This window comes from Myotis nattereri (genome assembly GCF_964212035.1).
Source record: "Myotis nattereri genome assembly, chromosome: 2".
NCBI lineage: Eukaryota > Metazoa > Chordata > Mammalia > Chiroptera > Vespertilionidae > Myotis > Myotis nattereri.
Genome location: NC_138076.1, coordinates 87,326,510 through 87,354,323, shown reverse-complemented (window position 1 = coordinate 87,354,323; position 27,814 = coordinate 87,326,510). Strand labels below are relative to the sequence as shown.

The 27,814-nt window shown below is 38.7% G+C and overlaps 1 protein-coding gene across 2 annotated transcripts in view; it reads right to left on the bottom strand.

Moving 5' to 3' along the window:
• The window catches only part of RB1 (RB transcriptional corepressor 1), a gene marked incomplete at its 3' end in the record, with an annotated part of 218,847 nt that overhangs the window by 169,133 nt on the left and 21,900 nt on the right, over positions 1 to 27,814 (bottom strand). For both annotated transcript variants that reach the window (XM_081082780.1, XM_081082781.1), the window contains exons 3-4: positions 14,338 to 14,453; positions 10,481 to 10,600 (exon numbers count right to left, since the gene is read on the bottom strand). In XM_081082780.1, coding sequence (XP_080938906.1) covers positions 10,481 to 10,600; positions 14,338 to 14,453 — 236 coding nt within the window. The remainder of the gene's footprint in view (positions 1 to 10,480; positions 10,601 to 14,337; positions 14,454 to 27,814) is intronic.

Sequence of the window (27,814 nt, the reverse complement as noted above, 5' to 3'; positions counted from 1 at the left end):
TCTGTTTATCCTTTAAACCCTATTCAGATATTGCTTTCTATAAGTTTTTCCTGACCAAAAGCACCCCATAACCACCTTCAACATATACAATATTTTGCTTATTATTAATTTCTACTTCTTAGATATAATCCTCTACACATGCATTACATGCATTATTATACATTTTTATTACAAAATATATTTACTGTAAGCTTTTTAAAATATATGTTTTTATTGATTTTTTTTTTTTTTTTAGATAGAGAGGAAGGGAAAGGGAAAAATAGAAACAATGATGAGAAACATTTATCGGCCACCTCCTGCACTCACCCTACTGGGGATTGAGACTGCAATCCAGGCATGTGCCCTGACCAGCAATCAAATCAGTGATTGTTTAGTGAAAGCATGTCAAATTCGACAAGACATGACACAAAAGGAACAAAACACTAATGTACTCACAACACTGATAACCCCAATATAAGTGACCACCAGAAAAAAAGAGAATTATGAAAGAGAAAAGAGAGCAAAAATGATATTCGCTATATTGGTTCAGTATAGAGGAGGTAGAAAGCGAATGAGTGGATAAGAAGAACAAAATTTAAAAAAGGAAAAAAATAAAAAATAAAGTAAAATCTACACTAATAAAAGAGAAACATGCAAATTGGTGTCACTCCACTACCCTTCCCATTGGCTAATCAGGGTGATATGCAAATTAACTGCCAGCCAAGATGGCGGCCGGCAGCCAGGCAGCTTGAAGCAAACATGAGGCTTGCTTGCTTCAGTGACCGAGGAAACCAACATTCCCCGCCTGCCGCTGCCAGCCTCTGAGCTTGCAGTTTGAAACATTGTTACAAATATAGAATCTAAACAAAACCCCAGAAACCTGCTTTCAGCCAAATCTCAGAGCTGGAGTTGAAACAGTGTTTCGGTTATAGAACCCAAACAAACCAGATACCTGCTTTCAGCAGCAGAGGCCTCAGAGCTGGAGCCAAGCCTCAGAGCTAAAGCTGGCCCAGAATAAAAAAAGAAAAAAAGGAGCGGTTGGGAGCTTCAGTCACCCGCCAGCCTGAAAACAGCCCTCAGCCCCTCACCCAGACTGGCCGGGCACCCCAGTGGGGACCCCCACACTGAAGAGGGTGTGACCAGCTGCAAACAGTCCTCAGCCCCTCACCCAGACTGGCCAGGCACCCCAGTGGGGACCCCCACCCTGATCCAGGACACCCTTCAGGGCAAACCACCAGCCCCCACCCGTGCACCAGGCCTCTATCCTATATAGTAAAAGGGTAATATGCCTCCCAGCACTGGGATCAGCAGAGCCGCAAGGCCTCCCAGAACTGGGATCAGTGTGACAGGGGGCAGTGCCCAAACCCCCTGATAGCCCTGCGGCTCTGTGTGTGACGGGGGCGGGGCCACAACCTCCCTATCCGCCCTGCTCTGTTCGTGACAGGGGAAGGCGCCCGAACCCCCTGATCAGCCCTGCTCTGTGCCTCGTAGGGGGGAGCTCCCCAACCCCCTGATCACCCTGCGGCTGTGTGTGTGACAGGGTGCGGGGCCCCAACCCCCTGATTGGCCCTGCTCTGTGTGTGACGGGGTAGAGCCATAACCTTCCCATCGGCCCTGCCCTGAATGTGACAGTGGTGGCGCCCCAACCCCCCGATCGTCCCTGCTCTGTGGGTGATAGAGGGCGGCACCCCAACCGCCCCCCACAAGCCCTGCTCTGTGTGTGACGGGGTAGAGCCACAACCTCCCCATCGGCCCTGCCCTGAGTGTGACACGGTGCAGCTCCCCAACCCCCTGATTCGCCCTGCTCTGTGTGTGACAGGGGGCAGTGCCCCAACTCCCCTATTGGCCCTACTCTGTGAGTGACAGGGGGGAGCTCCTCAACCCCCTGATCGGCCCTGCTCTGTGCGTGACAGGGGGGAGCTCCCCAACCCCCTGATCGACCCTGCTCTGTGCGTGACAGGGTACGGAGCCCCAATCCCCCTGATGGGCCCTGCTCTGTGAGTGACAGGGGGTGGCGCTGCAACCTTTCCATCAACCCTGCCTTGAATATGGCAGGGGGCGGTGCCCCAACCCCCAATCGGCCCTACCCTGAGCATGACTAAGGGTGGCATTGCAACCTCCCAATCTGCCCTGCTCGGTGCATGACAGGGGGCGGAGCCCCAACTCCCCAATCGGCCCTGCTCTGAGCCCGACCCGGGGCTGCACCTAGGGCAGGGGTGGGCAAACTTTTTGACTCGAGGGCCACAATGGGTTCTTAAACTGGATTGGAGGGCCGGAACAAAAGCATGGATGGAGTGTTTGTGTGAACTAATATAAATTCAAAGTAAACATCATTACATAAAAGGGTACGGTCTTTTTTTTTTTTAGTTTTATTCATTTCAAGCTGGCTGTAGTTTGCCCACAGCTGACCTAGGGATTGGGCCTGCCCTTGCCACCCGGGAGCAGGCCTAAGCCAGCAGGTCATTATCTCCTGAGAGGTCCCAGACTGCGAGAGGGCACAGCCCGGGCTGTGGGACCTCCCTTCCCCCCCCCCCCGCCCCCCCCCCCTCGAGTGCACAAATTTTTGTGCACCGGGCCTCTAGTAGAATAATAAAAAAATAAAAATAGAATGAAGAAAAATAATGTGAAAAAAAATAAATGTTTTTAAATAAAAGATTAAAAAATAAAAATATGAAGTGTCGTTTATTTCAGCTGAGTTCTAATGCTCCATGGGGGCTGGTTTAATATCCCACTCTTCTGTTCTACCACTTCTCAGTTTCCTGTTAGGTAGTCAGCACCACGTTGAAGTTCCAAGTGATCCACTGCTCCTTTGTTTGTGTCTATCTCCACAGCCTTGACTGCAAGCAGGCAGAACCAATCTGCCCACTTAGCCTGTCTGCCTGTTGTCAATTTTAATCTCTCAAGCATCTGTTTCTGACAGGACTATAGGTAGGGAAGTTTCTGTATCGCTTTCTGGAACTGAACAGCTAGTCAAATCAGTCCTTGAGGGTTCTTCAGGGCTATTCAGATTTTTTGTGTCCTTTGTACTACTCTGGGTGTAGTCTGGGCATGGCTGTATTAGCTGCCTTCAGGCTGCTTGGAGGGGCTGGCTCTTCAGGAGAAAAATGGATGCTTAGGTCCAGAGAAGTCAGGAATGTTCCAGTGCTGGACTTCTGGTTACCTCTCCCCAGACTCCACAAGTCTGCACCTCCACCTGCACCTCAGCCAAGAGTGAGTGCTTGTATTTGAAAGGTCCTATGAACTGGGTTTAGCAAATAAAAGCCAAGAACAAACAGAGGTAAAACAACTGCATGAATACTAGTTTCTCTCTCCTGGCACCGTGGGGCTTGAGCAGTTCTTCAGGCCACCCCTCTGGGCTTAGTCTCTTATGGCTGTGGACTTAGATCTAGAATCCCCTGCCACCAGCTGCCCTGTGGACTTCCATTCTACAGTTGAATGTTATACCTGTCCCCAAGGGACACAGACTTGGTGCCATGCAGCTTCCTTCTGACCCTCTCTACTCGGTGGTCTCGTGACTCTCTCCAGCCCAGATCCCCAATCCTACTGTTCTCCAGGTGTACTCTGCAAATTGTCTCACCAGCTGTGTCTACTTAGCCAATTCCAGGTGGACATTATTTGATTTAGATGCTCCTTCTCTCTGCTCCGGGATAAGGCTTGTGACATGTCTGCCTATCCAGCCATCATTTTCCCCCCTCCTGTAAGCTTCTTGGTGATCACAGTGTCATATGATTTTGTATCCCCAGCACCTAACATATAGCCAGGTACTAAGAGTCACTTAGTCAATGCTTATTATAGTTTCTTAATTTATTTTCAATAAAACAGGTGATAGCCTAAAATTTCTTAAATTCCACAAAACACTAGTTCCAGAATATTTAATTGATGTTTAATACATATAAACATATATTAGTAACTTAATAAATTTAGGAAATACCCAACTCTACAGATTCAACAAATTTTATTATACAGGACTTTTAAGAAACTTGGGTTGCCAATGTCAATTGTGATTCTTTGGGGGGGGGGGGAGGGCGGGGACATATGGTATGCATATTTTCACAAATTTGGCCAGAATTTTTGTTTAAAAGAACTAAGATTCATGGAAAAGGTTACTATGTTTACACCAGGTACTGGACTCAACATTGTCTAATGCCAGCAGCTGCCAACCTTTCAGACCTCGCAGACCACCGGTTGGCGACTGCTGGTCTATTACCTCATTTAATACATTTAAAAAAACCTAACAGTCCCTGGCTGGGTAGCTCAGTTAAAGCACTGTCCCAATACACCAAGGTTGCAGGTTCGATCCCTGGTCAGGGCACATGCAAGAAACAACCAATGAATGCATCAATAAGTGGAACAAATCAATGTCTCTCTCTCCCTGCCTCTTTCTCTCTGCACACCCCCCCCCCCACTTCCTCTCTCTCTTTAAAATCAATCAATAAAATCTATACTAATAAAAGGGTAATATGCTAATTAGACCAGACATCTTCAGGACATCTTCTGGAAAAAGCCATGGTGGCAGGGGCCGAGGCAGAGGCAGTGAAGGGCAATCAGGCCAGTGGAGGGAGCAGCGAGGGGGCAATCAGGCTGGCAGGGGGGAGTGGTTATGGGGCGATCCGGCCAACAGGGGGAGAGGTTAGGGGATGATCAAGTCGGCAGGGGAGGACAATTAGGGGTGATCAGGCTGGCAAAGGAGGGCAGTTAGGGGGTGATCAGGCTGGCAGGGGAGGGCAGTTAGGGGCGATCAGGCAGGCAGGCAGCCCTGAGTGGTTAGGATCCAGTGGTCCCAGATTGCAAGAGGGATCCACAGGGATCGGGCCTAAACCGGCAATCAGACATGCCCCAAAGGGTCCTGGATTGGAGAGGGTGCAGGCTGGGCTGAGGGACCCCCCACCCCCAGTGTACGAATTTTGTGCACTGGGCTCTAGTGTGTGTGTATGTATGTGTGTGTGTGTGTGTGTGTGTGTGTGTGTGTATATATATATATATATATATATATATATATATATATATATATAACCTTAACAGAATAGGCACTATTATGAACTCAACTGACACATTAGAAAACTAACCAGTAAAGTTAGATAATTCACATGTCCAAGATCATACAATATATGTTGGAGTCTAGATTAGAATCCAAATCTGTCCAACTCAAAAAATTACATTCTCTTCAACATCAAGCTCTAGTGGGGCCTCCCTTTTTTGGTAGGGCATCAAACCAGACTACTGCTTTAAAGAAAATTCTTTGTGAACTCTGACCTTGTGTCCTATTTACTAACCTGAAATAATGAGTGTTTACACTGGCCTAAAGGGAATGGGAGGTAGGAAGAACCTAAAAACTTCAAAAATGTCAGTACCATATTCCATTTTCTAACTTTATATTCTAACTCTCCCTTAGTTTCCAAGAGAGTCATAAGTATAATGGATCTCTAGGAGGTAAAGGAAAGAGGCAGACACAAACAAAAACCCAAGATTTCTAATCTCATAAAGCAGAGCAAAACCTAGAAATATTCAGTTAAAATTATCACAGCAGGAAACAAAACAAAAAAAAATAGGACTGTACTTCAAATCATTCTCACTAAAATTCTGTATCTAGAAAGAGTCTGATGATTATTTCTGATACCAGATTTTGAGTTACCAGTTTTGAAGAATAGATTTCTCTTAAATATTAGCATCAAGAGTTTTTGCCTAATTTTTTATACAGGTAACACATATTTAAGTTACTTACATAAAGCCTCAGTTAACATTTTGGTACACTTCTTTCCAGTCATTTCATTCAATGTATTAGTGTCTGGGTTTCTTCCTTCTGCAGTTATAGTATACTAGAGGCCCGATGCACAAAATTAGTGCAAGAGTAGGCCTTCCTTCCCCCCCGGCTACCAGCACTGGCTTCCCTCTGCACCCAGTACCCGGACTTCCCTCCGGCCCTGGCTTCATCTGGCAGGACATCCAGAATGATGTCCAGTCTAATTAGCATACTACCCTTTTATTATTATAGATCCTGCTTTATTTATTTAACATTAGAAGAATTTTTTCCATATTGACATTACTTCTCATCAAATTTTAATTTATATTTATAATATAATATACTTAGATTATATTTCTAATATTTTGTTTATTTCAGTTGTGCATCAATAGGTTGGTTCAAATTGTTCAGTGGCATAAATAATATTGTGATAAAAATCTATAAAGCTTTCTAGTATTTAGGATAATATTCTTAGGATAAGCTCCAAGATATGAGATAAAAGTTTGTAAACATATTTAAGGGACAGAAAAGCATTTAGAAAGTCCCTATTAGGTTAAAAAAAAAAAAAGCCAAGACAAAAATTATATATACAATATGATCTACTCTATGTAAAACAATATCCAAAGGAAAGAAATATCTCCAGTGTTAAAGGTTTGGGTCATTCATATTTTCTTATTTATGCTTTTCTGTGTTTTCCAAGTATTTGACAATTAATTCACATTCCTTAGCCAAATTACTTATTTTTTAAGAACTAAAAAACATTTTTAATTTTTTCCCATGCAAAGAGCTTCTACTCTACACAAGAAATACAAAAGAAAATAATGAGATAAAAACTCTCAGCAAGGTGGGAATAGAAGGATCATACCTCAACATAATAAAAGCCATATATGACAAGCCCACAGCCAACATCATACTCAATGGACAAAAACTAACACCATTTCCCCGAAGAATAGGAACAAGACAGGGATGCCCACTCTCACCACTCATGTTCGATATAGTACTGGAAGTATTAGCCATTGCAATTAGACAAGAAGAAGAAATAAAAGCCATCCAAATTGGAAAAGAAGAAGTAAAACTGTCCTTATTTGCAGATGACATGATATCATACATAAAAAACCCTAAAGACTCCATCAAAAAGCTATTAGACTTAATAAATGAGTTTGGCAATGTAGCAGGATACAAAATTAATGCCAAGAAATCTATGGCATTTCTATACACCAATAGTGAACTTACAGAAAGAGAGACTAAAAACACAATCCCATTTACCATCGCACCAAAAAAATTAAGCTACCTAGGAATAAACTTAACTAAAGAAGTAAAAGAACTCTACTCAGAAAACTACAGGACGCTGAAAAAAGAGATAGAGGAAGACATGAACAGATGGAAGAACATACCATGTTCTTGGATTGGTAGAATCAACATCATTAAAATGTCCATACTACGCAAAGCAATCTATAAATTCAACGCACTTCCCATTAAAATACCAACGGCATATTTCACAGGCCAAGAACGAACTCTCCAAAAATACATCTGGAATAAAAAAAGACCCTGAATAGCTGCAGCAATCCTGAAAAAGAACAAAGTATGTGGGATCTCCATGCCAGATATCAAGCTGTATTACAAAGCCACTGTTCTCAAAACTGCCTGGTACTGGCACAAGAACAGACATATAGATCAATGGAATAGAATAGAGAGCCCAGAAATCGGCCCGAACCAATATGATCAATTAATATTTGACAAAGGAGGCAAGAATATACAATGGAGTCAAGATAGTCTCTTCAATAAATGGTGTTGGGAAAATTGGACAGATACATGCAAGAAAATGAAACTAGACCACCAACTTACACCATTCACAAAAATAAACTCAAAATGGATAAAGGACTTAAATGTATGACGGGAAACCATAAAAATACTAGAAGAATCCAAAGGCAACAAAATCTCAGACATATGCCGAAGCAATTTCTTCACCGATACAGCTCCTAGGGCATTGGAAACTAAAGAGAAAATAAACAAATGGGACTACATCAAAATAAAAAGCTTCTGAACAGCAAAAGAAACCATCAACAAAACAACAAGAAAACCCACTGTGTGGGAAAACATATTTGCCAATGTCATATCTAATAAGGGCCTAATCTGCAAAGTTTATAGGGAACTCATACAACTTAACAAAAGGAAGATAAACAATCCAATCAAAAAATGGGCAAACAGCCGTAACCGGTTTGGCTCAGTGGATAGAGCATTACCTGCAGACTGAAAGGTCCCAGGTTCAATTCCGGTCAAGGGCATGTACCTTGGTTGCGGGCACATCCCCAGTAGGGAGTGTGCAGGAGGCAGCTGATCGATGTTTCTCTCCCATCGATGTTTCTAACTATCTCTCTCCCTTCCTCTCTGTGAAAAATCAATAAAATACATTAAAAAAAAAATGGGCAAAGGACCTAAATAGATACCTTTCAAAAGAGGACATTCAGAAAGCCAAGAGACATATGAAAACTTGCTCAAAGTCACTAATCATCCGAGAGATACAAATCAAAACAACAATGAGATACCATCTCACACCTGTCAGAATGGCTATCATCAACAAATCAACAAACTACAAATGCTGGAGAGGATGTGGAGAAAAAGGAACACTCGTGCACTGCTGGTGGGAATGCAGACTGGTGCAGCCACTATGGAAGACAGTATGGAGTTTCCTCAAAAAACTAAAAATGGAATTCCCATTTGACCCTGTGATCTCACTTCTAGGAATATATCCCAAGAAAACAGAAACACCAATCAGAAAGGATATATGCACCCATATGTTCATAGCAGCACAATTCACCATACCTAAGATCTGGAAACAGCCTAAGTGCCCATCAGCAGATGAATGGATTAGAAAACTCAAGTACATCTACATGATGGAATACTATGCTGCTGTAAAAAATAAGAAACTCTTACCATTTGCAACTGCATGGATGGAACTGGAGAGCATTATGCTAAGTGAAATAAGCCAGTCAATGAAGGAAAAATACCACATGATCTCACTCACTCATGGATAATAAAGACCATTATAAACTTATGATCAAAAATAGATACAGAGGCAGAGCAGCCTCAAACAGACTGTCAAACTACAGCGGGAAAGCCAGGGAGGGTTGAGGGGTGGGAGGGTGGGGGTGTAAGAGATCAACCAAAGGACTTGTATGCATGCATATAAGCATAACCAATGGATATAAGACACTGGGTGGTAGGGGAGGCCGGGGGATTGTTAAAGGCGGGGGGAAAAAGGAGACATATGTAATACTCTTTGTAATACTTTAAGCAATAAAACAATTAAAAAAGAAAATAATGATGACCAATGCTACCATATTACAATTAAAAACCAGAAGCAAGAAAAATTCTTTCAAAAGGCCCTAGGCCACCCTGGCCAGTTTTGCTCAGTGGTTACAGCATCAGCCTGCAGAACAAAAGGTCTCAGGTTTGATTCCAGGTCAAGGGCACATACCTCGGTTGCAGGTTCAATACCCGGACCCTGTTGGGGCTCATGCAGGAGGCAACCAATTGATGTGTCTCTCTCACATAGATATTTCTCTCTCTCTCTCTCTCTCTCTCTCTCTCTCTCTCTCTCTCTCTCCCTCCCTCCCTCCCTCCCACCCCCACCTCTCCCTTCCACTCTCTCTGAAATCAATGGAAAAAATATCCTTAGGTGAGGATTTTTTAAAAAGCCCTAGGCCAATCTTTCAGTTTTCTTTCCACTTTTCTCACTCACAATCATACCTCTGAGGTTGGACTGACATACCAACCAAAAAGAAAAGGAAAAATAAAAACATCCATTTGAAGAGATGTTTCTTTTCAGCTCTTATCTCCATATTCATTCTCCCCTGAATATTTAATAAGGACACATCTTTTTTCCCTTCTCCTCTTAAAACTGCTTATTTAGCCAAAACATTCTTTCATATTCTTTTACCCACATGAAATAAGCCCCAAAATGAACATAGTAATAGGCACATGCCAAATACTATAATACTAGGAGTGCAGACTTGGACGGAAAGTACTATTATATTAAAAACTTAACCTAAGTTTATCTGAATTTCATCTTTTTCCTAGTTGAATAAAGTATCTTCTAAACCACCACTGGGAATACAATCATGGCTTGGTAGTATAGATTACATATACCTTCCATCACCAATATGTTTTCTCTTTCTAGATTAAATAACATCATTAGGAAGAAGTTTAAATTTAGGTCACTCTTCCACTCAAAACTGTAAGTCTTCTCACAGAGAAGGCTAAAGTGGGAACTAAGCTTAAAGTTTGGTAAAACAAATGGGAACATGAAAGTATAGAAAAACAATTCATTTTGGAAAAAACGTTCAGGATGCATATACTTGGATAAATTAAAAAGCAAAGAATTAATAAGAAAACTTATAGCAAAGGGAACAAGTCTAAGGGGTAATACCTAGTAAGTTTGCCTGGCTGGTGTGGCTCAGTAGTTGAGCATTAACTTATGAACCAGGAGGTCACAGTGTGATTCCTGTTCAGGGCACATGCCTTTCTGTGTTTTGGGCTCGATCCCCAGTAAGGGGGTGTGCAGGAGAAGGCCAATCAATGATTCTCATCATTGATGCTTCTATTTTTCTTTCCTCCCTTCCTCTCTGAAATCAATAAAAATATATTTTTAAAAAGATACCTAAGAACTTTGCTAAATATGTAATAGTTCCTAGATGGAATCTAATGATGAACAATGACATAAAAAACCAGGGTGTAATTCTAACAAAATTTTTACTTTACCTTTCTAATTTGCTGTAGAGTGCACACAATACATTATACTTCTTCAACAGTCTTGACATAGCATTATCAACTTTGGTACTGGTATCAATTTCTTTTAGTAAGTAAAAAAATTTATAGACACTACAAAGGAAAGAATAGAAAAAAGTGAATTGCAATTTTAAAAATTTATTTTATTTCATTTTCAAAGCATAGACATTTCAATTCAAAATATAATTAGCTCTATATCAAATCACTATTATATCCTTTGGAATTAATTTTTTTTTATTTTCCTAGAATTTGAAGAGAAAAATAACCCACTAGTCTTCAACCTATACCCTTATATCTACATACCTATGCCTACATCTATTTATCATTAAGAATATAAAAAAGGATAATAAAAGACATACATAACTATATATTTATTTCCATTACTTACCTATATGTTTTTAAAACCATAAGTTCACATTTATTTATCCAATTCCAACATAAACTCAATTGTTTCATTTCATGCTTATAACTCTTCATTGACAGTGAGAAAGCCTAGGATCCATTTATCTTTAATTTATTGATTCAATCTCCCTTTATGTAACCACCTTGCATTTACAAAGCTACCCACTCCCCCACATGGGTACTCTCCTCTCCTGTTTTAACTGACTCCCCATTCCTGAACTGCCCTCAAGGGTAGCCACCAGACCCATTCATAGGCTGTCCAGCAACTAAAGTTATAGGTTTCATTCCAAAAAATGGGCTGCAGTACTCAGACAGTTATCTTGAGAACTAGAAAAATAAAAACTTCAGCTATTAGCAAAGGGCACAAAGCCCAAAGAGAAGGTTATTAGAAGTTCCCTTGATATAGAAGGGATTAGGGCAGTCATGACACACTATGTGGAAAATCCAATAAAGGAGGGGAGAAATGATATGGAGTAGATGATCAGATTGCTACTTAGAAAAGAGAGTGGAGCAAATGTATAGATATATACAGGAATAAACAAAATCAACCTTAGAATAGCATTTATTCAAGAACCACTCAGTTTCGGTTTTAATGAGATATATGGCATTACCTATCCATGGATCACCATGAAAACTGTGAACTGTGAATACAAAGCCTTCTTTTCCTAGGTTTAACTTATGTGACTATCTATTCCTTCTGTGTCCCTCCTCTGAAGAAAAACAGAGGCAGGGTAGACAGGTAGGCAGGCCGGCATAAAAAGCCATAATTAAGACACATAGATCTGTTGATAACTACATAGTCTAGAGCAGGGGTGGGCAAACTTTTTGACTCGAGGGCCACAATGGGTTCTTAAACTGGACCGGAGGGCCGGAACAAAAGCATGGATGGAGTGTTTGTGTGAACTAATATAAATTCAAAGTAAACATCATTACATAAAAGGGTACGGTCTTTTTTTTTTAGTTTTATTCATTTCAAACGGGCCGGATCCGGCCCGCGGGCCGTAGTTTGCCCACGCCTGGTCTAGAGCAATGCTCCATGAGTAGATACTGGTCTGTGAAATGTTTGTTACCAGTCCCCAATTAAACACAAGTACAGAAATTAAGAGTAAGCATGTTATGGCAATTTGACAATACTTTTACACCTGCTGAATCTTATAATAAAAAGTTTAGTCCTATGTCTACTCTGATTTTTTTGTTTCATTTTTTATTTTTATTTATACTACATTTTTTAAAAAATATCAGTCTGTAACACATTGGAAATAAAAAACAACTAGTCCTTCACCAGAGCACATTTAAGATGCAATTGTCCAGATAACACTCCTGGATAGTTACCAGAACAGTGAAAGTTGCATAAGAAAAAAGTATACCAAATACATTACTATATTTATTTATGACGTGCCCAAATTATAAATCAGGTTGCTCTGTGAATACTCAAGAAAAAGGGTTTGGGAAAAGCTTTGCCAGGAAAATTATTTTATATTATAGATAAAAGATGTAATAGCCTTTCTCTGTCATATTCATTTAATAGTCTATGAATATAATACTGTATTGCAATCATCTGTTTAATTTTATCTTCCCCACTGAATTGAGTTTCTTGAGGTCAGAGATTATTTCTCATCTTTATATCATTATAACGTGGCATAGTATTATATCCTAGCAGTTGTTTTAAGTTTTCTTTCTTTCCTTTTTTTTTTGTGGGGGTATGGCAGCTAATGGGGAGACAGGGCTACAGAAAAAATGAGATTAAGACCCAGTCAGTGCCTAAGATGTTACAGGTATTGACTATGAACTACAGTAAACCCTCAATTTTGCAGACCTTGATTTAACGGATTTCGGAATTAACAAACAAAATTTCTAGTCCATATGTTACATGTGAAAATTAACACTCTGGTTAATTTTTAAATGCTTTTAGCCAAGATGTGCTTATAATTAAATTAACATTTTAGAGAACAGGCCATATGTTAGAAAAAACACTGTAGTAATTCCACCAACATAAATAAATATTATATATCTACAACTATAGTCTACATATTTAAATCCCAGTCAGGGCTTGTAAACAATATTTGGGAATGATTAGCTATAATCTCACATCACGTGCAGTAGGTAATTGGTTCTATTGTCAAATGGCATGACTTTCTGCAGCAGCTTTAACAAGTTAGAGCAATGTTCCCATGTGCACTAAGCCAAGCCCCAGCCTTGTGTTTTTGTTTATTCATGTGACTCATGAATGCATGCATTTACTGAAGCTATTGAGTATATGTTTAAAATTACAGTGATATATATAGAAAACTTTTCATACATACTTAATTACACAAAACATGTCTACAAAAGTAAAAATAGGTAAATTAATTTGTCAATTTAACATACGCATTTGGAAAACCTACTTTATTATATAACGGACTTTCAGCTTTAATGGAGATCCCTCGCCCAAATTAGCCCATTATATCAAGTTTTTACTGTATTTACATCTCTATACATCATAACTTAATTCTCATAATTCTCTGAAGTAACTAATAATTTTCACTTCACAGATGAGGAACTTGAGACTAAAGGCTCAACAGTCTGCTCCAAGTCATATAGCTTATAAAACAACAGAGCCCAGTTTTAAATCCAGTTTATGTTAATCCAAACATCCATATTATTTCTAATCTTCTGAAGCCACTAAATCATTTGCTGAATGGATAAATTAATGTGAAAATTTACTTAAATATTTTGATTACTTTTCAGCTAAATAAAGACTACTTTGATTTAGCAATTTTATTTAATAAAGTTAAACTGTGAAAGCTCTAAGAGGGAAACCAATTCTAATTCCCTAGGTCAGCGATTTTCAACCTTTTTCATCACACATAAACTAATTACTAAAATACTGTGGCACACCAAAAAAATATATATTTTGCTGACCTGACAAAAAAGTAGGTATAATTATGATTCATTCACATTACTTGACAATTTAAGGCAAAGGAGATCAATGCCCCTAACTAAATAGTCATATTATGCATGTTTTAAAAATTCTTGTGATACACGTTGAAAATCATTGCAATAAGTTAAATATGATTATACCAGGCCTATGTTTCCACATTTTATATAGAGGTAATAAGAAAAAGTATTACCAAAAAATGAAACAATTTAATGTATCTCATTTCAATAAAACAACAATTTTACTTAATTTTAGATGGCTTTATCCAACCGCTACAATTAAGAAAGTTTAAAGACAGTGAGAGACATGATGATAATTTTGCCAGGACACAAGTTGATATATTTTTAAGAAAGTTCAGCATAAATACACTTTCATTAAGGGCTCCATGAGAGAATGATAGTTCATTAGTTGACCTAAGTCCTTTATGTTTCATTTACTAATGTTTATTAAGAGGAAAGTTCAGGTGTAATTTTCTTTAATAGTAGAGGCGATATTGATGAAAAATTTTTACCTGGTTTCTATGTTTTTCTGCAGCTCAGTAAAAGTAAATGGCATCTCATCTAGGTCAACTGCTGCAATAAAAATACAGATGCCCCATACTTCCTTTTTATTCTGAATATAACTTTCCTGAAAACAAACAAAAAAAATTCAAGTATTTCATTAAATCATTCACAACTGAATACTGTGTTTAATTTGTGTTATGTGTAATTGTTTATTCAACATCACAAAATAGTATTTAAACCCTTATGATGGCATATACTTGAGAGCATTTAATTCTATACTATTAACGAACATTTACATTTTATATTGTAAGACAAAAAAATATTAGAGAGATTTAAAAAAAGTTAAGTTACAACTTACTGTGGAAAATTTAGGGGTCAGTCAGTTCTTTGAAGTTCATTTTTTAAAAATCCAATGTCAACAAAGCCAAGTTAAAAAATTTCAGAGTTAAGAAATTTTAAAAATAAATTCTTTAAAAAACAAGCCCATGGGTGGGCAAACTAGCTCAGGGGTGGGCAAACTTTTTGACTCGAGGGCCACAATGGGTTCTTAAACTGGACCAGAGGGCCGGAACAAAAGCATGGATGGAGTGTTTGTGTGAACTAATATAAATTCAAAGTAAACATCATTACATAAAAGGGTACAGTCTTTATTTTTTTTTAGTTTTATTCATTTCAAACTGGCCGGATCCGGCCTGCGGGCCGTAGTTTGGCCACGGCTGCCTTAGCTAGTTTTGCTCAATGGATAGAGCATCAGCCTGCAGAATGAAGGGCCCCGGGTTCAATTTGGGTCCCGGGTTCAATTCTGGTCAAAGGCATGTGTCTGGGTTGTGGGCTCGATCCCCAGTAGGGGGCATGTGGGAGGCAGCCAATCAATGATTCTCCCATTGATGTTTCTAGCTCTCCCTCTCCCTTCCTCTCTGAAATCAATAAAAATATATTTTAAAAATAAATAAATAAATAAAACCCACTTTCTAATTTGATTATCTTCTTTTTGCTTTCATTCACTCATTATTTTAGCAATCTTCTGATTTATGTATATTTTAATTTTGTGAAATTCATATCTCTGATCCATACTTGCTTTCTTACAAAATGAGAATTATAATGGATACCTTACTTTGTAAGAATTAAATGAAATGAATGTCTTAGCATAATATCTGGCATATAATTAGTATTCCATTAGTGATGGCTTTCATGATCAGAATATTTTTCTTCATTAGAATACACACTTTTTCCCCTAAAAATGTATACCACTGTCTACAAAAGTTCAGTTTTGTTGGTAAAACTTGGATTAAATTGAAAACAAAAGGAATATTAAATTATCTGATGTTTTATTAAATAACTGCAACTATTTGCTTAGTCTTAATTGGAGATTACAATAAAGCTGAAAAGAATGTGATGCAATTTTCATTGTTTTGAAATCTCAATTATATAAAAGCTTTAGGAAAACAATTGTTCTAGACCACCCAATTTATGCATAATAAAAAGCTTATCAGTATTTGATTTTAAACTTTTCATTAATTTTATCTACTTTGGTAATAATATCCTAAAACTTATATTACAACTATATACCAACTAGAATCCTATATAATAAAAGAGAAACATGGTAATTAGCCATACCTCCGCTTCCCTTTCCATTGGCTAATCAGGGTGATATGCAAATTAACTGCCAGCCAAGATGGCGGCCGGCAGCCAGGCAACTTGAAGTGAACATGAGGCTTGCTTGCTTCAGTGACAGAGGAAGCCAACGTTCCCCGCCAGCCACTGCCGGCCTCTGAGCTTGCAGTTTGAAACATTGTTACAAATATAGAATCTAAACAAATTCCAGCAACCTGCTTTCAGCCAGCCGGGATCTCAGAGCTGGAGTTGAAACAGTGTTTCGGTTATAGAACCCAAACAAACCAGATACCTGCTTTCAGCAGCAGAGGCCTCAGAGCTGGAGCCAAGCCTCAGAGCTAAAGCTGGCCCAGAATTAAAAAAAAAAGAAAAAAAGCAGCGGTTGGGAGCTTCAGTCACCCGCCAGCCTGAAAACAGCCCTCAGCCCCTCACCCAGACTGGCCGGGAGCCCCAGTGGGGACCCCCACACTGAAGAGGGTGTGACCAGCTGCAAACAGCCATCAGCTCCTCACCCAGGCTGGCCAGGCACCCAAGCAGGACCCCCACCCTGATCCAGGACACCCTTCAGGGCAAACCAGCCAGCCCCCACCTGTGCACCAGACCTCTATCCTATATAGTAAAAGGGTAATATGCCTCCCAGCACCGGGATCAGCAGAGCCGCGAGGCCTCCCGGCACCGGGATCAGCATGACAGGGGGCAGCGCCCAAACCCCCTGATCGCCCTGCGGCTCTGTGTGTGACAGGGTGTGGGGCCCCAACCCCCTGATCGCCCCTTCTCTGTGGGTGATAGAGGGAGGTGCCCCAAACACCCCCCACGGGCCCTGCTCTGTGTGTGACGGGGTAGAGCCATAACCTCCCCCATCGGCCCTGCCCTGAGTGTGACAGGGTGCGGCGCCCCAACCCCCTGATCTGCCCTGCTCTGTGTGTGACAGGGGGCGGTGCCCCAACTCCTCTATCAGCCCTACTCTGTGAGTGAGAGGGGGGAGCTCCCCAACCCTCTGATCGACCCTGCTCTGTGCATGACAGGGTACGGAGCCCCAACCCTCCTGATTAGCCCTGCTCTGTGCGTGACAGGGGGTGGCGCCACAACCTCCCCATCGACCCTGCCTTGAGTGTGACTGGGGGCGGTGCCCCAACCCCCCAATCAGCCCTGCTCTGAGCCCGACCAGGGGCTGCACCTAGGGATTGGGCCTGCCCTCTGCCACCCGGGAGCAGGCCTAAGCCAGCAGGTCGTTATCTCCCGAGGGGCCCCAGACTGCGAGAGGGCACAGGCCAGGCTGAGGGACCTCCCCTCCCCCCCGAGTGCACAAATTTTTGTGCACCAGGCCTCTAGTGTTTAAATAATAAAGACTGACAATACCATCCGGCTGGTGTTGCTCAGTGGTTGAGCATTGACCCATGAACCAAGAGGTTCGATGCCCTGTCAGGGCATATGCCCGGGTTGCAGGCTTGGTCCCTAGTAAGGGGAGTGCAGGAGGAAGCCAATTGATGATGTTTCACATTGATGTTTCTATCTCTCTATCCTTCTCCCTTCCTCTCTCCCTAAAAATCAATAAAAACATTTAGAAAAAATACCAACAATATCAAGGGTTGATGGGGATATATAGCAATGGAACATTCAGATATTGCTAGTGAACATGTAAAATGATACAACCATTTTGGGAAACACGTTTGGCAAGTTCTTATAAAGTTAAATATATACTTTCCATAACACTTAGCAATTCTACTCCTAGATATTTATACACAAGAGAAATGAAAACTTTGCATAAAATATTAACAGCAACTTCCTTCATAAAAACAAAAAACTAGAAACAACTCAATATCCAGAAACAGGTGAGCAGATAAATTATAGTATGTCCACACAATGGAATTATTCAACAGTAAAAAATAAAAGTACTAATAAACACAACATAGACAAATCTAGAAAATTATTACACTGAGAAAAATAACCCAGATGCAAATGGGTTCATACTGTACATTGAGTATGGGTACAATCCTTTCATATGAAATTCTAGAAAAGGTAAAACTAATTTTTAATGTCAGAAAATAGATCAGTTGCTGCCTGGGGACAGGAGTAAGGGTGTTAGGGAATAACTAAAAAGGAGAATGAGAAAACTTTCTGGAGTAATCATAAATTTCTATATCTTAATGGTGGTACATACATGGTTAAGTACATTTGTTAAAACTTATTGAACTGTTCACTTAAAACTGGTTAATTTTAATATTTGTAAATTATACCTCAATAAATTAGATTTTGAAATTACACTTACTATCTCTGAGACTGATTATACAAAGTATACGTATGTTCCTTAATGTTATAATGACTAAAAGTATATTATCTATAATAATAAAAGCATAATATGCTAATTAGCCCAGACAGCCGATCGATCTTCTAGATGTCATTCTGGACGTCCTTCCAGATGACCTTCCAAAAGAAGCAGCGGTGGTGAGGGCTGAGGCAGAGGCGGTTAGGGGCAATCAGGCAGGCATGCAGAGTGCTTAGGGGTGATCAGGTAGGCAGGTGAGCAGTTAGGGGCAATCAGGCAGGCAGGTGAGTGGTTAGGAGCAATCAGGCAGGCGAGTGGCTAGGGGCAATCAGGCAGGCAGGCAAGCAGGCGAGCAGTTAGGAGCCAGGGAGTCTCTGATTGCAAGAGGGATGTCCAAGGGGTCCCAGATTGCGAGAGGGTGCAGGCCGGGCTGAGGGGATCCCCCTGCACAAATTTTGTGCACCAGGCCTCTAGCATTTTAAAAAAATGATTGAACAACTTTTGTATATGTGCTTATATTAATACTAGAGGCCCGGTGCATGAAAATTGTGCAGGGGGTGGTTCCTAGGCCTGGCCGGCGATCAGGGACGATCAGGGCCTTCCGGCTGCCAGTCAGGGCCTTCCTTCTGGCTGCCGGCCAGCGCCTCTCTTCCCCGGCTGTTGGCCGCTGGCCAAGGTCTTCCTTCATTCCGCGCCACCCCCTGGTGGTCAACGCACGTCATAGCAAGCGATCAGTTCCCCGGTGGAACTCCCTTGGGGATAATTTGCATATTAGGCTTTTATATATATAGATGGTCAATTTCTCAGTAACTACTGAGATGTAAAAGGTGGTTTTTCTCTATAGTAAATAACTTCCCAAATACCAGGCTTCTTAAATTTTTATGCTTAGTTGTTATGTTGCTTTTTATTTGCTTCTTTGCTATAAGGCTTGTTGAACCTAACTGCTCTCTATGTGTTTTCAACAACTTCGGTCTTTTTTAAAATTATTTTAAAGGTTTGGAAATGAAGTAACTAAAGTTGTAAAAATAGAGTATGTTCTTTATTCATTTTTTAACAGCAAATTTTATTAGGATATAGCCAATACAGTTCAACACAAATTCATTTGAAATAATAAAATGCTTAAATGAAACGTTATATAAATAGGTTCTGATTTTTAAGGGCCTGAGGAACTTTCTAATGAGCAAAATGTATGAACTTTATATCAGATAAATTATAAAACTTTTTGCTGCTGCTGTTGTTCTAGTCACATTCCAAATTAACTCTGTATTTAGATAAAATGCTTTTTCTTCTTCATACATATACCTAGGGAAGAAAACGAAATATTTCTTTTAAACTTGTTTCTATTAAATAATATTTTAATCATCTATTTGACTTAATTCTTTAGAGGGAACCAGATTATGGGTGAGATCAACATTATAAAACTGGATGACTCATTCACCAGCAAATATTTTTGTGTACCTTTGCAAAGAAAATGACCAGTTTCCAACTAGGAAAGTCCTGGAAGTAAAATTTCTCAATTTAAAGTACTCAAAATTGTGTGTATATATATATGTTATATATTAAATTAACTATATAAAATTTTATATGTAAAAATATATAAAATATTTAAAAAGCTTGCATTTTGATTATTACCAGTAACATCCACTTTGATTTTATACCTGGATGCCACCAAGATTTGTAAGGAAAGAATTTACAAAGTCATGAAGATTAGAATCAACTGCAAATCCTACTCTATAATCATTTTTCTCTCTTTTTAAAACAGCAGATTTTGTTAGGACACACCAAAAACAATTTAACAGTCATTTGATATAATAAATGCCTAAACAAAATGATCAGTATAACCACCAAATTCACAATCATTTAAAAATCATATATTTATCTTCATACATGTTTCTTTGCATCTTCTAATTTGTTTTTTTATATCTTCCAAAACTTTAGATCTCTAATAATTTTTCAAAAAATATTCATTATGGCCCAACCAGGGTGGCTCAGTGGTTGAGTGTCAACCTATGAACCAGGAGATCACGGTTCAATTCCTGACCCAGGCACATGCCTGGGTTGTGGGCTCAATCCTAGTGTGGGCGTGCAGGAGGCAGCCGATCAATGATTCTCTCTCATCATTGATGTTTCTATCTCCCTCTCCCTCTTTGAAAATAATAAAAATATATTTTTTAAATGAAATATTCATTATGTAACTATCATAGTTATGACTTTGGGCACACAGTGATGGAACTCACAGAAACAAAAACAAACTATCTTACAATCTATTTACATAAAAATCATGGATTTTGGTTCAATAGTTGGCATACATACTCTAGGAGTGTAACTGTGGGTGACTAGCTTAAATCTAATCAAACCTCAGTTTCTACTAAAGTGAGGATGTTATTAATAGTGTCTAATCATAGAGTCACAATGAAAATTAACAGTGAGGATGCTCTTAAGTAATCAGCATGGTACCTGGCATAGTACCCACTGAATCAGTTAACTATCATCAGCAGCAAAACTATTTTCAGTGAATCAAGCATTCATTGCACTACACTCTCTCTGTCTCAACACTATCCACTATCTGACCTTCTTGCCTTCTCTATACAATAAATATCCATTCTTGGAATACTAGAATTTTATAGTTTTGTTTCATTTTACTTTAAGAAAAAAAGATTTTTTTACCCTTAATCCCTGGCAACCATTGACCTGATTTTAATTCCTTTCCCAGAATGTCATACAAATGACTTATATAGTCTATAGCCTTTTTTGTCTGGCTTCTTTCATTCAGAATAATGCCTCTTAAAACTCATCCATATTGTTGTACCTATTAGCATTTATTCATTTAAATTGCTGAGTAGAACTCCATTGTATGAATATGCCACAATTTGTTTATCCATTCCAACAGTTTAATACACTGTCATAAATAAGGCCACTAACCTTAAATAGCAAACTACAGGTCTTAAAGTAGATGTACATTTTCGTTTCTTTTGGTATACTTTCCAAAGGACCAAGGACATTGAGCACTTTACAGATCTTACTAAACACCCATATCACTTCTTTGGTGAAAGGTCTTTTTAAAGCTTTTGCCAATTTTCTATTCAATTTGTCTTAATACATTGTAAGAGTTATTTATTTATATGTTCTAGACTTAAATCCTTTAACAGATATGTGTTTTGCCAAAATTTTCACTCAAACTCACCTTTTCATTTTCCTAACCAGGATATTGCAAAGAGTATAAGTTTTTAACTCTGATGAAGCTCAATTTATTAACTTCTCTTATGGATCATGCTTACAGTTATGTTATCTATGAAATCTCTGTGTAATCCCAGGTCACAAAGATTTTTCTCCTATGTCACCTTGTACAAGTTTAGGTCTATGATTCATTTGAGCTAATTTTTATAAATGGTGCGGGGCAGGAATCAAAGTTCATTTTCTGCCTATAAATGTCCAATTGCTCCAGCATCATTTGCTGAAAGGAATATCCTTCCTTTGTTGAATTACTTTTGCCCCTCTGTGTGCAAAGACTTACTATATAAATGTCTAAACTCTATTTCTGGATTCTCTGTTTTGTTCCATTGGCCTACTTGTCTTTCTTTCACTTACAATATAGTTTTATATGTTTTGTTCTTTTTTAGTTCACTTTATTCAAAAATTTTCAATCTGAAAGGTCGTCTGATTCATTTCTCATTGTTCAGATTAAGAAACTAGACTAGAAAGTTTATTGTTCCATTTTTTAAAGATAATTCCTCATCACATTGCTACACGATGTTCCTAACATTTTCACTACTGAAATACTTAATCTCATTACCCACCAAGATTCAATTAATAGTATTCAATTGCTATACTATTCTGTACTCTTGATTTTTATTATATTGAGAAGGTTAAAGAATCACAATACCTACAACCACAACATTTTTCTCAACATCAAATAATTTCTAATTACCCTATCTTCCAGTCTTCCTCAAAACTTCTTCAACCTAAGTTTCTCTTGTCTTCTGACTTTGGCAAATAGATATTTTCTCCCACTCTCAAATTAACCATTCTAATCCCTGCCTACCTCCCACATTGCCTCTCATCTCCTTTAAGACTTAGTTTATTAATTCCACTCTCTCTCTCTGTCTTTTGTAATTTCTCCAACAGTTTTCTTCCTAAACTTCTTTCCCTTTCATCACAAATAAGCTTGCATCGCCTTAAAAAAAATAACCTATCCTCTATCCCTGGACATTATCAAGCTAATGTCCTCACTACACATACAAACTTTTCACTATTCACATTCCTCACACTCACCACATATACTCTCACAATTCACACATATTGCATTCACTGAACACATACTTTCACTATACAAGCACTATTCTACTGAGACTATTCTCTCAGCTTTCAAAGATCTGTCACAGGAAAGAAAGAATAAAACTGTCACTATTTACAGATAAATGATATTATATATAGAAAACCAAAAGAATATATCAAAAATTGACAGAATTAACAAAAGAATTCAGTAAAGTAGCCGGATAAAAAATTAATATTCAGAAATCAGTCACATTCCTATACATTAGTAATGAACAGAAGAAAAAATAAATAATTGCATATATGATTACATCAAAAAGAATAAAATACCTAGGATTAAACTTAACTAAGGATATGAAAGACTGTACTCTGAAAACTGTAAGTCACTGAAGAAAGAAACTGAAAAAGACACGAATGAATAGAAGGCTATACCATACTCATGGGTTGGAACGATAAATATTGTTGGTTAATCCTCATTTGAGGATTTGTTTTTCCACTGATTTTTAGAGAGAATGGAAGGAAGAGAGGGTGGAGAGATAGACACACACACACATTGATCAGTTGCCTCATACATACTCCCAAACCCCGGCCAGGATCAGGCCTGCAACCCAGGTACATGCTCTTGACCAGGAATCAAACCCAGACCCTTCGGTCCATGGGCCGACACTCTAACCACTGAGAAAACCAACCAGGGTAGGATTAATACTGTTAAAATGTCCATACTATCCAAATAAATTTATAGATTCAATGCAATTCCTATCAAAATACCAATGTCATTCTTCTCATAACTAGAACAACTACTCCTAAAATTTATATGGAACCACAAAAGACCCTGAATAGCCAAAGCAATCTTGAGAAAGAAGGACAAAATTGAACGTATCACACTCCTTGATCCCAAACTATATTACAAAGTTATAATTAAAATAACATGGTACTGGCACAAAACAGGCACTTAGATCAAAAGACAGAACAGAGAGCCCAGAAATAAACCCTTGCTTATATTAGTTTTTCAACTAATCTATGAAAAAGGAGGTAAAAATATACCCTGAAGTATTAACAATCTCTTCAACTAGTGATGCTGGGAAAACTAGTGATGCTGAAGAGTGATGCTCTTCAACTAGTGATGCTGGGAAGACAGATATACCAGTATGCAACAACAACAAAAAGAAAGAACTAGACCACTGTCTTACACCATATACAAAAAAATAAACTCAAAATGGGTTAAATACTTAAATATAAAGACTGAAACCATAAAACTCCTAGAAGAAAACATAGGAAGTAAACTATTTCACATCAGTCTGAATAATATCTTTTTTGATACATTCCCTAGAGCAAGGGAAACAAAAGCAAAAATAAACAAATAGGACTATCTCAAACTAAAAACCTTTTGCACATCGAAGGAAACCTTCAACAAAATAAAAAGACAACCTACTATATGGGAGAATACATTTGCAAATGATATCCTATATAATAAAAGCCTAATATGCTAAGTGTCCAACCGTTGGTTCAACCATTCAACCAGTTGCTAGGATGTGCACTGACCACCAGGGGGCAGAAGCTCTGACCAGTAGATTAGCTTGCTACTGGGTTCCAGCCGATCAGGACTGGGTGAGAAGGGCTGGACATGCCCTGGAGCCCTCCCACAGTCCCTCCCCAGACGGCCAACCTCCACGGTCCCTCCCCGGTTGGCTGGCCCGATCGGGACTGCGTGAGATGGGCTGGACACGCCCTGGAGCCCTCCTGCAGTCCCTTCCAGGCCCTGATCGTGTACCAGTGGGGTCCCTCAGCCTGGCCTGCACCCTCTCGCAAACTGGGACCTCTTGGGGGATGTTGGAGATCCGGTTTCAGCCTGATCCCCACAGGCCATGCCAAGGGACGCCACCGATGCATGAAACCATGCACTGGGCCTCTAGTATCCAATAAGAGGTTGATATTCAAAATATATAAAAAATACATTCAACTTAATAACAAAAAATAAACAATCCAATAGAAAAATGGGCAGAGAACATAAAAAAAAATTACCTTAAAGAAAGACACAGGTCCTGGCTGGTTTGGCTCAGTGCATAGAGCATCAGCCTGTGGACTGAAGGGTCCTGGGTTCGATTCCCGTCAAGGGCACATGCCTGGGTTGCGGGATTGATCCCCAGTGGGGGGCATGCAGGAAGCAGCCAATCAATGATTCTCTCTCATCATTGATGTTTCTATCTATCTACCTCTCCCTTCCTCTCTGAAATCAATAAAAGAAATATTTTTTAAAAAAAGAAAGACACAGATGGCCAGAAGACATATGAAAAGATGTTCAACATAACTAATTATCAGGAGAATGCAAACCAATACCACACTGAGATAGCACCTCACTTCAGTCAGAATGGTTATTATCAATAAATCAACAAGTAATATGTGTTACAAAAATATGGAGAAAAAGGAACCTTTGTGCACTACTGGTGAGACTGTACACCAGTACAGCCTCTACAGAATTCTTCAAAAACTAAAAACAGATATACCATGTGACCCAACAATTCCACTTCTGGTTATATATCCAAAGAAAACAAGAACACTAATTTGAAAATACATACGCAGCCTTATGTACTTTGAGCATTACTTACAATTGCCAAGATATGGAAGCCACACAGGTGATTTTAATATATAAAATGGAATATTATACTGCAATAAAAAACAATTAAAATCTTAACATTTTTGACAACACAGATAGATCTAGAAGGTATTATGCTAAAGAAGGCAGAAAAAGATAAATTACCATATGGTTTCACTTATATGTGGAATAAACAAAACAAAACAAAAACATAGAAAAAGAGACCAAAGAGATGTTTACCAGAAGGGAGGGGACAAGGAGAATGAGTGAAAAGGGGAAGAGAAAAATCCTACCTAATAAAAGAGTAATATGCAAAATGACCATCACTCCAACACACAAGATGGCCGCCCCTTGTGGACACAAGATGGCTGGCAGGGGAGGGCAGTTAGGGGCAATCAGGCCTGCAGGAGAGCAGTTAGGCATCGATCAGGCTGGCAGGGTAGTGGCTAGGGGCAATCAGGCAGGCAGGCAGACGAGTGGTTGGGAGCCAGCAGTCCTGGATTGTGAGAGGGATGTCTGACTGCCTGTTAAACGGGCAGTATGGCATCCCTCGAGGGGTCCCAGATTGGAGAGGGTACAGGCTGTATTGAGACACACACACACACACACACACACACACACACACACACGTGCATGAATTTTGTTCACCAGGCCTCTAGTAGTCAATAATATTGTGATAATTTTACTCAGTGACAGATGATTACTAAAATTAGTAGGGTGATCACATTGTATAAAAAGCTCAAATCTTAACACCTGAAACTAATAAACCAATATAATTTTGTATACCAAAAATACTTACATTTTTTTAAAGTGTTATTTCAGAAAAATATCTCTATCTTTCTAAGTTGAATGACCTTTTCTGGTTTCATCCAAAAGGACTTCTATGTTAGCATCTGACACTCTTACAGTAAGTTTTTTCCTTAGATTTTAAAATACTACAACATCCTCATTCTCTTTTCTTTCTCTCACAACTTTTTCAGTGTTTCCTAACTCCAAGGACTTTTGCCCACCACCTTTCTCTTTTCCTTAGCAATTTCATCCATTTCCACAGTATCCCCATCACCTTCATATAGATTATTAATACATTCCATCCTGCTTTCCAGCCAGCCCTAATAGGTCTCTCAAGATCCAGGCTATATTTTCTGATGGCAACTTAAGACCTAAAATATTTAGCTGAAGTGTTTTCTTGAAAATTTAAATGAGAATTATGAAAAGGGCTCAGAACAGCACCTTAAAAATTGTTAAAGTAGAGGAAAAGTAATTGTTTTTACCTAGCCAAAAGAATCACCAAAAAGAAATAGTAAAACATAGAGGGGGAAAATGAGCAAAGGACAAGAAAAAGTATTTTACAAAAGAAAAAAAACAATACTTTCCAAAAAATATACTTAGAAAATACTGAACTTCAAAACAGTGTCAATGAAGGACATTTTGTTATATGCAACAAGATCCTTAAGAGTTTAGTTTATGTCAAAAAACTTATAAACTGAAAATAGGAGAGTTAAGTCAAATTTAGTGTAACAGATGTTCGAAGAATTACTCATAATAGCAAAACAGGGGAAATAGCCTAAATATTTTTTTTTTAGCCTAAATATTTTAAAATAAAATAGTTAGCCCGGCTAAGTGGTGTTTAGTGGTTAAGCAGACTCAGGAACCAAGGGGGTTACCAGTTTGATTCCTAGTCAGGGCACATGCCTGGGTTGTGGGCTCGATTTCCAATAGGGGGAGTGCAGAAGGCAGTCGATCGATGATGTTCCTCTCTCATCGATGTTTCTGTCTCCCTATTCCTCTCCCTTCCTCTCCCCGTCAAAATCAATAACAACATATTTTAAAAAGTAAAAATAAAATAGTTTCATGAATTAAGATAGAACTATATCATGGTATAATATAAAACCCTTAAAACATTTAAAAGATTATTAAAACATGGAAAAATACCAAAGATATCTTAAGAAAAAACAACACCACCAGAATACAAAGTTCTGTGTTGGTTTTTATTCTGATTTTGTGAAAAAATTTAAAAATGGAAGGCAAAAAATATATCAAATGTTAATTATCTCTAGGTGGTAGAATTACAAATGATTTTAATTTTCTTCATTAATCTTAGTTACTTTTTCCAAATTACCTACAATTATAAAATAAGAGGAAAAGTCAACTTTAAAAAGTACTAAATTTATATAAAGAGAGATAAATTAGGAATACTCTTGAGAAAAATCTTTAAAATATTTAAATTTTAATTAGATATAGCATTACAGTTTAAATAAAGATCAATAATCAACATTTGAAGAGGCTACCTCTAAGCTATCATTTAGTTTAGTTCACTGGAACTACCCTAATGATAAACCCTAATTAGCGAAGACTTGTAATTGCTTTTATACAATGCAGTCATTTATAAAAGAGCTCCACCAAGTGGTGACATAAATCATCTTGGAAACACAAGAAAAACTGGCATCAGAAAATCAAATTATCTTACTTATTCATGCTATAAGTTAACTAGCATGAATTTAAATTGAAATTTTAAAAGTTAAAACCACTAGCCTCAAATCTTCACATTTTAAAATATTCGCCACCACCAAGATGAAAATAAGCCATTGGGAATATGTTCTCTATCTCAGCATCAAAAGGATATATCCTTACACTTGACTCATGAGACTATAATGAGTGATTAGAAATAAGGTTACAGGTTAAATATATTTTAGGGATGTATTAGAGGAATATAAGGGATAAAACTGCCTTTCTCTTCTAT